The 12,445-nt window shown below is 39.3% G+C and overlaps 1 protein-coding gene across 2 annotated transcripts in view; it reads left to right on the top strand.

The window, feature by feature from the left end:
- Positions 1 to 12,445, top strand: part of LOC148277491 (dipeptidyl peptidase 9) — a 30,826-nt gene that overhangs the window by 4,232 nt on the left and 14,149 nt on the right. For both annotated transcript variants that reach the window (XM_088232826.1, XM_088232824.1), the window contains exons 3-8: positions 2,182 to 2,351; positions 2,956 to 3,053; positions 4,980 to 5,082; positions 7,157 to 7,296; positions 9,388 to 9,499; positions 10,264 to 10,423. In XM_088232826.1, coding sequence (XP_088088952.1) covers positions 2,182 to 2,351; positions 2,956 to 3,053; positions 4,980 to 5,082; positions 7,157 to 7,296; positions 9,388 to 9,499; positions 10,264 to 10,423 — 783 coding nt within the window. The remainder of the gene's footprint in view (positions 1 to 2,181; positions 2,352 to 2,955; positions 3,054 to 4,979; positions 5,083 to 7,156; positions 7,297 to 9,387; positions 9,500 to 10,263; positions 10,424 to 12,445) is intronic.

Below are 12,445 nucleotides of genomic sequence, written 5' to 3'. Positions count from 1 at the left end.
CATTTTCATATGTTGCCTAGTCTAGTATGTAGGTGAAATAATTCAATTAGACGAATCTCACCCGCATAAATAAAGGTTTCAGCTCTTTAACTTCACAAACATCAACAGATGAAAGAATTGAAGGAATATAGATGTTCAAATATGGGCAGAATGGTGAATATTGCACAGTGTGTAAAGCGGCCACTCAAACCAGCCATTGACAGGTCATAAGCCCTGTAGATGCCTAGACTTCCATATTACCTTCTCTTAAATGTTCTTCATCTCTGTTGTAATATGTTAATGTAAACAGCTCCCCAGGGAGTCGAATCCAGTCCTTGTCTACATAAATTTGGACTAACTCAAGATATTGTTGATAAATTACCTGGTCCATGAAGAAGTATAGATATTAAAAAAATAACATTTTCAGGCGTTGCCTAGTCTAGTATGTAGGTGAAATAATTCAATTAGACGAATCTCACCCGCATAAATAAAGGTTTCACCTCTTTAACTTCACAAACATCAACAGATGAAAGAATTTAAGGAATATAGATGTTCGAATATGGGCAAAATGGTGAATGTTGCACAGTGTGTAAAGCGGCCACTTAAACCAGCCATTGACAGGTCATAAGCCCTGTAGATGCCTAGACTTCCATATTACCTTCTCTTAAATGTTCTTCATCTCTGTTGTAATGTGTTAATGTAAACAGCTCCCCAGGGAGTCGAATCCAGTCCTTGTCTACAACAATTTGGACAAACTCAAAATATTGTTGATAATTCCACCTGGTCCATGAAGAAGCTTAGAAATGGAAAAAATAACATTTTCAGGCGTTGCCTAGTCTAGTATGTAGGTGAAATAATTCAATTAGACGAATCTCACCCGCATAAATAAAGGTTTCAGCTCTTTAACTTAACAAACATCAACAGATGAAAGAATTGTAGGAATATAGATGTTCAAATATGGGCAGAATGGTGAATGTTGCACAGTGTGTAAAGCGGCCACTTATACCAGCCATTGACAGGTCATAAGCCCTGTATATGCCTGGACTTCTATATTACCTTCTCTTAAATGTTCTTCATCTCTGTTGTAATATGTTAATGTAAACAGCTCCCCAGGGAGTCGAATCCAGTCCTTGTCTACAACAATTTGGTCAAACTCAAAATATTGTATATTTATTTATTTATTTACGGCATTACTGCCATTTACATATATGTGGTATAAAGAGTGCTTAAAAAAACATCGAGTATGAAATATAAATACTCGTACTGTACATTTTATAAATTACTTGAAATACATATATTTATTTATTTATTCACGGACATTGTCCATGTATACAATTTATAAGGTTTAAATATTACAATAAAAGAATAGTTTAAAACATTTAACAAAAAGAAAGAAGCGTTGACAAACATAAGGGACATCGAGACAAGATCTGGACTATTTATTTAGTGCTCGTTTAAATCCTCGTAAACTTAAACCAAAGAGGTTCAGATGATCTTGTCTCGAGTTGACAATACGACAAGAGAATCAAGGCCACAGCTTGTTCTATGCTGATCGATGAACAGTACTTCATGGTTTCTCAATCTATGAGTCGGAATATTGAATTTGACTTGTCCCAGTAATGATGGCACGTCGATTATACCATTTAGTATGCCGAACATATATATGGAGTCAATATTAGTTCTACGTTTTTGTTGACTAGAAATATTTAATATTGACTCTATTTCAGCGTCGGAATAATTATCTCTCTCTAGTCCGAGCATCCACGCTATTTTTCGAAGCGAGCGATGTTGGACTGATTCAATGTGATTTATGCGATTGACATAGAATGGAGACCAGACCACGGAGGCATATTCTATATGTATTTTAAAGAAATTATACAATAACAAAATACATTAATCAATCAAATTATATCCATTCCAACCCAATCTCCCGAAGTGGATTTGCTCTTTTTGATAAAAATATGTTGGTCACTTTATGCATTCTCTTCGAATGCAACGCTGGTGATGGATAAAAAAAACATTTTGTCTCTCAATAAACTGAAGATTTTAATAGCTATAAATATGCTCCTGGCAAAGACCTACATTTCGCTGAAAACCGCACGTAAATCGGTCCATCGAGGACACACATACGAGCATTGACTTTTTTTATAAATATATATATATAGATTATACCATTAATTAGAGTATCGTTGTCCGTCCCAGGGGCAGATGGAGCCGCAGGCGCTGCGCAGCGGCGACGGCGCGGCGCTCGCGCCGGCCATGTGCCCGGCGCGCGCGGCGCTCGTGGCGCACGCCGCGCGCGGGGACCTCTGGCTGGCGGGGGCCGCGCGCCGCCCCGCGCGCCTCACGTACGCCTGCCGCGGCGCCCCCAGGTGAGGTCGGCGGACCCAGCTCGAAAAATGCCGCACAACTGCGTTTTAACTTGTTTTCTCAACCTTCCTTACTGTCCTAAAAACATCCGCGGGTTACAGTGCTGTGTAGTCACTGCCCTTTTCGTTTTTGCACGATTTTGATTTGGGCACGACGAGGCTACGAATGTCTCCAACAATAGAAGAATTTGTATCTGGGAAGCGCGTTTTCGAGAGATGGAAGAGCAGAAAAAGATGTTAAAAGGAGAGTGAATGCGGGCAGCAAAATGAACGGCGCACTGAGCACAGTAATTGCTAATAAAAATATGTCAATCGAAGCTAAACTGGCAGCGCACAACGGAGTTTTAGTCCCGAAACTTATGAATTTAAGTGCAACATGGAATTGGCAGAGGTAGGATGAAAGCCGAGTGAACGTGGTCGAAATGCAATCTCTTAGACTAATGTGCGGGAAATCAATGTATGACAGGTTACGAATGACAAAATCAGGCGAGAGTGTAAATCTGAGTCAAGTATAATTGATACGATTAGGAAATGATCTCTGAGATGGTTTGAGTATAACTGTATTTAAAAAAATTCATTCAATTTCAATTATATATGAAATTTCCAGACTGGAGGATGACCCTCGCCAGGCCGGAGTGCCGTCCTACGTGATGCAGGAGGAGTTCTCTCGCTACACCGGATTCTGGTGGCAGCCCCAGAGCAACGGTGAGTCATCCAGCCCAGCGATTCATTTTAAAACAAACACAAAATTCGTGCATTCTATCCACGCCAAAAGTGCCAACACCAACAGCCGCAGGTCCGAACGCGTGGTCCGCTGCAACGTCAGCTCGGACGAGATATTAAACGCCATGCATCGGAAGAACTCGTTTAATTTCATCTTGGCATTTCGCAGCCCTACCACGCGGTTATCGAAAAAGAAAATATATATATAGTAAATTAAAGGTTTCAGACAACAGCGTCACCCTTTAAAGGTGAGTTGATTTGAGGTTTAATGAGAAAGATGGATTACAATTAAAGTTATTTATTTATATCGTGGTTTAACATTCCTAAAGGAGTCAAACAGGGATGTGTAATGTCACCATTGTTGTTCAACGTATACATCGATAACTGTATGAAAGAACTGAAAGATTTAAGGATGGGAGCAAAAATGAGTGGCATAATTGTTAACTGTCTTTTATTATTATTATTATTATGGATAACTTATAAAGCGCCATTTTCGTAATATAATACCTCAAGGGCGTTTTACGTAGTGATTCTATTGTTAAATAAATTTAATTGAAGCTTTTAAATTTGTTATTTAATTAAAACAATTTATTTTGTTGTCATATGCTAGGGATTTATTCAAATGATTTAGAGAACAAGTGGGTTTTGAGTTTTTTCCGAAACATCACTTCACTCTCACAGCCTCGCGCCTCTGCTCTGCTGGGAGAGCATTCCATGCCATAGGGCCTGCGACCGCAAATGCGCGTTCACTAAATTTAGTGCGCTGTTTGCGTAGAGGTATAATAACTTTTCCTCTCGTCGTAGACGTAGCTGATCTAAGCGCGAGACGCCTGTCAGCTAGTTCATCCGGAATGCAGAGTTCCCTTAGATATTCCGGAGCAGAGTTGCGCAGTGACTTATACATAAGCCGACAGAGTTTGTATTCGACCCTCTGTGGAAAACGTAGCCAGTGTAGTTCCCGAAGTAGTGGAGTGATATGACTGAACTTAGAGATTCCGAAAATAAGTCTCGCTGCAGCATTCAATACAGATTGTAGGCGAGTCATTTTGTTCATTGGTAGACCTGCGTAGATACCATTACAATAATCGACTCTAGACACTACAAACGCATTTATTAATTGACGGGCGGCATCAACCTTTAATTTGTCTCAGCTGGTAGAAGCATGAACTTATCGTTCTACTAATTTGAGCGTCAAGAGATGGTCAGAATTGAGTAAAACTCCCAGTAGTTTAACGGTGGGTAAAGCGGTACTCCTTACATCGGATAGGGCCTTATCCTGGATCAAATTCTGTCGTCTGGCTGAAGTCTGTATGCTGATGATGCCGCGCTTCTTGCTAGCAGCAAAGGAGACCCGCAATTCTTGGTAACAAAAGTCTACGATGTATGCGAGAGAAGCCATTTGCTAATGAATGTTGATAAACTCAAAGTGACGAAAATAAAACTAAATGTGAGATCAGAGTGAACGTAGATCTTCTGAATCGGGTAGAAGAATTTGTGTATCTGGGAAGTATGTTCACTGGGGATGGAAAGGAGGGTGAACGGCGCACTGAATTCTACTTTGGCAAACAAATGTTTATCGCAGGAGGCTAAGCTAGCATCTCACAATGGAGTTCTAATGTATGGGAGCGAAGTATGGAATTGGAAAAATGATGAAGAACGGCCTGATTGTCTGTTGATTGTCATAAGCCCTGTAAATGCGTAGACTTCCGTATTCAAGGTATTCTCCATCCCCGTTGTAATTTGTTAATCTCAATGACTCCCGAGGGGGCAAAATCCAGTCTTCAGTCAACGAACATTTGGGCAAACTCAAATATTGAATATGCCGACATCGGCGTAATCCAGAATGGGCAGTAGTGACGCTCGTCTCATTGTCGGACGGCAACGTGAAATGCTCCGTTTGTGTTTCAGACAATGTGTATAGGATACTGTACGAGGAGGTCGACGAGTCTGATGTCAAAGTTTACAGCTTCCCCTCCTGTGACACGATGAAAGGGGACGTAGAAGAATTTAGGTGAGCTTTTCATTTATTATTTTCATGTGTTATGGGCGGGTAGCTTTTGCCGATGTGCCTATTTATTTATGTATTCATATCTTTCGCTTACAAACTATAATTAATAATTTTTATTTATTTATTTATTTATTATATATACGGCCTGAGCCAATTACAACAGTTACACGAAGAAACATAAATGCAAGAAACTGAACAAAAAGAACGTAAAACTATTTAGCAAAGACAAACAAGGGCAAAACAATAATTGTATACAATATATTCATAAAAACCAAGACTTCGAGCTAAGCCGTGCCAATCCAACTTCATCCCACACTGTTTAGTCGCGAAGAGATCTACGAAAAGCCGGAAGATCTATCCCAAAGAATTATTCTGGACATTGGGGCATAAAAACCAAAGTTGCTCTTAGAAGATTTTATAAATAGCAGATTTTGACTTCTGGTGACACGGTTGGGAACATGAAAAGAAATTGACAATATTTTGAGTTTGTCCAAATTTTTGTAGACAAGAACTGGATTCAACTCCCTGGGGAGCTGTTTATATTAACATGTTACAACAGACATGAAGAATATTTAAGAGAAGGTAATATAGAAGTCTAGGCATCTACAGGGCTTATGACCTGTCAATGGCTGGTTTAAGTGGCCACTTTACACACTGTGTAACATTCACCATTCTGCCTATATTTGAACATCTATATTCCTTCAATTCTTTCATCTGTTGATGTTTGTGAAGTTAAAGAGCTGAAACCTTTATTTATGCGGGTGAGATTCATCTAATTGAATTATTACCATCTCTTAAATGTAATTCATCTCTGTTGTAATATGTTAATATGGAAAGCTCCCCAGGGAGTTGAATCCGGTCTTCGTCTACAAAAATTTGGACAAACTCAAAATATTGTTGATAAATTACCTGGTCCATGAAGAAGTATAGAAATTGAAAAAATAACATTTTCAGGCGTTGCCTAGTCTAGTATGTAGGTGAAATAATTCAATTTGACGAATCTCACCCGCATAAATAAAGGTTTCAGCTCTTTAACTTCACAAACATCAACAGATGAAAGAGTTGAAGGAATACAGATGTTCGAATATGGGCAAAATGGTGAATGTAACAGTGTGTAAAGTGGCCACTTAAACCAGCCATTGACAGGTCACAAGCCCTGTAGATGCCTAGACTTCTATATTACCTTCTCTTAAATGTTCTTCATCTCTGCTGTAATATGTTAATGAAAAGTAATTGATCGCAACAGAGATGGGACATCACTTAAAGCATTAAGTATTTTGAAAATGCATATAAGGTCCATCTCAGTTCTACGTCTCTCCGATGAAGACAGATTAAGAGATTGCTCTATTTCAAAACAGGAATAATTACCCCTTTGTAATGCGAGCGACCACGCCAGTTTTCTTAGAAAACGGTGCTGGACAGACTCGATATGGTCAATATGAGTCCTGTAGAATGGAGACCAAATAGGAGGAGCGTACTCTAGATGGGGTGGAGCTAGTGAGCAATAAAGAGTTTTGATTAAATTAATATTTTTGAAGTCCGCCGTCACTCTATTGATAAAACCGAATACTAATAGTAATTAAAATTATATGACCTCACTGGGGGGTTCCCCGTGCCGAGGAAACTTAACAATATACTTTTTAAAATTACATTTGGGAATAAACACAGAAGACTGACTTAAAAAACGAAGACATTTAACAAATATTCAGACAGTTTTAAAAACGAGGTATCTATGTACATCTATTTTTTTTTAAATATCGAAGCTAGTATTTTTTTTTTCATTTTTTTTTTTGCACCACAACAGGCCAGGAGGCCCAATCACAGTGGTGAATTACATCACAGAACAACCGGGCTCGAGAAAAATCACATTTTTAATTTTTGCGTTCTCACCGGGAATCGAACCCGGAACCTTCCGTGCGTGAGTCAAGCGTCTTGACCACTACACCACGGAGGCCGCCGATAAGATGTTTAAGATGTTACCTATCGACTTGAAGATACTTCAAATTTTTGTGTTGTATATTGTATGTGTTCTGTCCATTTAAAATATTTTTCAATAATTATTTCCAAACGTTTACAGGTTTCCGCGAGCCGGCACGAAGAACGCTCGGTCCATACTCCGGCTAGTGGAGTTTACATTGACGGATAAGAAAAACAACGCCTTTGAGTCCGAGGGGTCCTCGCAGGGCTCCGACAGCCAATTTGACCACTGGGACTCTGGTAAGGACCGTACCATCATTTTAATTGTATTTTTAAACATGTACGAGTGTGTTTATTATGTTGGTATTCATGCCCCCGAAGTATGCTAAAATTTTCAGTTGTTTAGACGTGTTCGATGGCGATTTTCGTCTTGGCGATCCAGAATGCCTACACTGGGACGATTGAGCCTCAGTTTCGACGTCACATCCGTGAACCCATGTTTCGTCGCCTGTTATAACACGTCTCAGTAATTCTGCATCGTCGTTGACTTCATTTAGTGACACCTGAGCGACTTCCATTAAAAAATTCAACAATTTCGGAACAAATTTTGCTGCCACGCGTTTCATACCCGAACATTCGAAATAAATCATGGCACGAGCCAATCAATGTGCCGACATCATCAGCGACTTCTCCGATTGTGATTCTGCGATCAATCGTAGCCATTTCATTCACTTTCTCCACGTTTTCATCGGTTGTCGATGCGCTGGGGCGTCCGGCCGTTCGTCATCTTCGACGTCTTCTCGGCCATCTTGAAGACGCTTATACCACTCGTAAACTCTTGTTTTACTCGTGGCAGACTCACCATAGGCCTGTGTTGACATTTCACACGCTTTATTTAATTTTTTACACAAAATTTTATACAAATTCTTTGATTAATTTTTTTAACACACAAAAATCGCCGAGCTCATAAAAACACATCTAACCTTAGCGGCTGCCACAGACAAAGTAATCAATGAATGCAGCTGAAAATTTTAGCACACTTCAGGGGCATGTGTACCAACATAACATAACAATTGTACTCTCCAAACCAGCAAAATTTAAAAATTCCTGTTATTTTCTGAACACACCTCGTATAGGCTCGTAGAAGTCAAAAATCGACAGAAGTTGTCTCTGTTATGTAAATAACAGCATTTATCGATGTTTTTCCTGGCCAATTACCTTTCTTTCCCATCCTTCCCTTTACCCATCCTTATGGTACCTACCTGACATCAAAACTACAAGATTTGAATTTAGAACAAAATGAAACAACATTTTTGACATAACATCGCATTGCATCGAAAAATAGCGTGGATGCTCGGACTAGAGAGAGGTAATTATTCTTACGCTGAAATAGAGTCAATGTTAAATATTTCTAGTCTACAAAAACGTAGAACTAATATTGACTCCATATATATGTTCGGCATACTAAATGGTATAATCGATGTTCCATCATTACTGGGACAAGTCAAATTCAATATTCCGACTCGTAGATTGAGAAACAATGAAGTACTGTTCATCGATCAGCATAGAACAATCTATGGCCTTAATTCTCTTGTCGTATTGTCAACTCGAGACAAGATCGTCTGGACTTTTTTGGTTTAAGTTTACGAGGATTTAAACGAGCACTAAATAAATAGTCCAGATCTTGTCTCGATGTCCCTTATGTTTGTCAATGCTTCTTTCTTTTTTTAAAAAATGTTTTAAACTATTCTTTTATTGTAATATCTAAACCTTATAAATTGTATACATGGACAATGTCCGTTAATAAATAAATAAATAAATTGCATAAAAGTTCTTGAATTCGTCATTTCATAGTGCATTTAGTCATCCAGTGCCCTAAATTGAAGAACATTCACATCATATCAAAGGTAGGTGTCCATTCCATGTTCCCATCCTTTATTCAAATACTCCCAACCTATCAAAAAACTGAATGAAATTCGTTTTTCTATTACAGTCCGCCTTTCAGTTATCAGTCACCTTTACAAAAAGTTTTAAATCATGCGTATAACAGTAACGGCGGCCTCCGTGGTGTAGTGGTCAAGACGCTTGACTCACAGACGGAAGGTTCCGGGTTCGATTCCCGGTGAGAACACAAAAATTAAATGTGATTTTTCTCAAGCCTGGGTGTTCTGTGATGTAATTCACCGCTGTAATTGGGCCTCCTGGCCTGTTGTGGTGCAAACAAAATATATTAATATATTAAATATATTAAAAGCCAGTTCAAAATTACATTTTTAATATTGTGAAGGAGATAGCATATTTTTACTTGGCAAAGCACTGCCCTCGTGCACATGCTGAGGAACCGCTTATGTTGGAACGCCCTGATAATGTTTGTGTCCGTTTCCCTTGCAGATAGTGAAGTGGTCACCGACTGCCGATGGTTGGACCTGATTCGCCCTCTCGAGGAGGTGTTCCCCTGGGCGGAGTACATCCCGCGCATAGGCTGGACGCCTTGTGGAAACTAGTGAGAATCCACATATCTTGACCATTCCCCTACTGCCCCAAAAACACCAGCGTTTTACGGTGCTGTGTAGCCATTACACATGCAAAAAATTAAAAATTTTAACTTGGACATATGTAATATTAATTATTTAAAGTCTAATGCAAAAGTGGTAATGTTTTTAATCTAATTGCTAAAAAAATTTAAAAAACATTTGTTCGTGCTCGCATCGCGAGCGAAAGAACTGCCCCCAACAAAAGTCGTGGAGCTACTAACTAACATGAATTTTTTTCTCGCTCCCTAGTATACCTGAGACAATTATATTTGCTTGCAAACATTTGCACATACTCTATACATTGTTGTTAGAAGTATAAAAATTGGAGAATTGTTTTCAGGCGTTGCCTAGTAGGTGAATCGGTTCAGCCGGGTGAATCTCACCCGCATGATAAAGGTTTCAGCCCTTTTACTTCACAAAAGTCAACAGATGGAAGAGTTGAGGAAATGTGGATGCTTAAACATGGGCAGAATGGTGAATGTTACAGTGTGTAAAGTGCCCACATAAACCAGCCAATGATAGGTCAAAAGCCCTGTAAATGCCTAGACTTCCATATTCCCTTCTCAAAAATGTTTTCCCTCTCTGTTGCGACAAATTTAGATCTGAATAACTCCCCGGGGAGGAGACCCAGCCTGTCTGCAAACGTTTGGACATACTCAAAACACTGTTGGACAATTTGCAAAATTTCAAAAAATTCAAAATTTAGTGGCTGACCGTGACCCATCTTTTCCAGCGTCTGGTGCCAACTGCTGGATCGGCGCCAGCAGCGGCTCGAGCTGGTGCTGCTCAGCGTCAAGGTCTTCGCGGAGCCCTTCCGCTACGACACGGAGGCTCCCGTGCCGCACGCCGCGCCCCTGGACAGCGAAACTCCTCGGCCCTGGATCCCCGCGCAGGTCTGTACTGAAATGTTGCGTCCCTCGCGAGGCAGCTTTTTTGTTTAAGTGTCGACATCTCAAAAAGTTATTTTTTCAATGTCTATACTTCTTCATGGACCAGGTGGATTTATCAACAATATTTTGAGTTTGTCCAAATTTTTGCAGACAAGGACTGGATTCAACTCCCCGGGGAGCTGTTTATATTAACATATTATAACAGAGATGAAGAACATTTAAAAGTAAAGTGGCCACTTAAACCAGCCATTTTTAATTTTTTTTCATTTCATTTTATCTTATTTTTGCACCACAACAGGCCAGGAGGCCCAATTGCAGTTGTGAATTACAACACAGAACACCCAGGCTTGAGAAAAATCACATTTAAATTTTTGTGTTCTCACCGGGAATCGAACCCGGAACCTTCCGAGCATGAGTCAAGCGTCTTGACCACTACACCACGGAGGCCGCCATTGACAGGTCACAAGCCCTGTAGATGCCTAGACTTCTATATTACCTTCTCTTAAATGTTCTTCATATCTGTTGTAATATGTTAAGAATATTTTGAGTTTGTCCAAATTTTTGTCGACAAGGACTGGATTCAACTCCCTGGGGAGCTGTTAATATTAACATATTACAACAGAGATGAAGAACATTTAAAAGAAGGTAATATAGAAGTCTAGGCATCTACAGGGCTTATGACCTGTCGATGGCGGCCTCCGTGGGTTGACTCATGCTGGGTAGCTGTTAATATATATAAATAACATTTTCAGGCGTTGCCAAGTCTAGTATGTAGGTGAAATAATTCAATTTGACAAATCTCACCCGCATAAATAAAGGTTTCAGCTCTTTAACTTCACAAACATCAACAGATGAAAGAATCAAAGGAATGTTGATGTTCAAATGTGGGCAGAATGGTGAATATTACAGTGTGTAAAGTGGCCACTTAAACCAGCCATTGACAGGTCATAAGCCCTGTAGATGCCCAGACTTCTATATTACCTTCTCTTAAATGGTCTTCATCTCTGTTGTAATATGTTAATATAAGCTCCCCAGGGAGTTGAATCCAGTCATTGTCTACAAAAATTTGGATAAACTCAAAATTTGTCGAGTCTGACAAACACTTGTGGAGCAGTTGATTCAATATTGGTTTGGGCGAATGAGACAATACATTTTACTTCTACCCAGCTCCACTATCCATTTTTTATAGCCTTTTTGAACATTTTCTCGTTACTTATTGTTTTAATAGACAGTGGAAGTAGGTTATAGATTTTAATTGAATAATATTCAAAATCCCTTTGTCCAAAGGTGGTATTAATTTGTATTTATTTAAGTTGTCTTTGTGTTGAGGATCTAGTGATTATATTATTTGTATGTGATGTGTTGTGGGGTTATGTCTTTCGTTTGAGTAAGAGTAGTTTTTTAATCTGTGGGCGAGCGTTGTTTTAGCGTATAATTGCTTTGGTGTCATAAATTGTGATTTGTGGAATATTTCTTTAGTAGATGTCTGTATCGGGAGTCTGAGTATTAATTTAACTAACAGGCAGCGGTTGGATATTGCCGACTGTTAAATGCTAAACAATGTTTGTAGGCGGGTGCCCTAGGGATTCATTGAGATTAACAAATTAAAACAGAGATGGAAAACATTTTAGAGATGGTTTACAGATCAGATCAGATGAATCTCTTCGCAACAATAAAAGTTTCGGCTCTTTTACTTCACTTGAATCGATGGAAGAATTGAAGAAATAAGGATGTTCGAACATAGACCATATCGTGAATGTTACAAACTGCGTAAAGTGGCCGCTTAAACCAGCCAAAATCGATGGAAGAATTAAAGAAATACGGATGTTCAAACATTGGCCATATTGTGAATGTTACAGTGTGTAAAGTGGCCACTTAAACCAGCCAAAATCGATGGAAGAATTGAAGAAATATGGATGTTCAAACATTGGCCATATCGTGAATGTTGCACACCGCGTAAAGTGGCTGCTTAAACTAGCCAAAATCAATGGAAGAATCGAAAAAAATATGTATATTCATACATAG

This window comes from Micrasema longulum, unplaced genomic scaffold (assembly GCF_059751315.1).
Source record: "Micrasema longulum isolate JH-2025_06_02 unplaced genomic scaffold, ASM5975131v1 h1tg001024l, whole genome shotgun sequence".
Lineage (NCBI taxonomy): Eukaryota > Metazoa > Arthropoda > Insecta > Trichoptera > Brachycentridae > Micrasema > Micrasema longulum.
The sequence above is the reverse complement of the archived record's forward strand: the minus strand, read 5'-3'. Positions and strand labels throughout refer to the sequence as shown.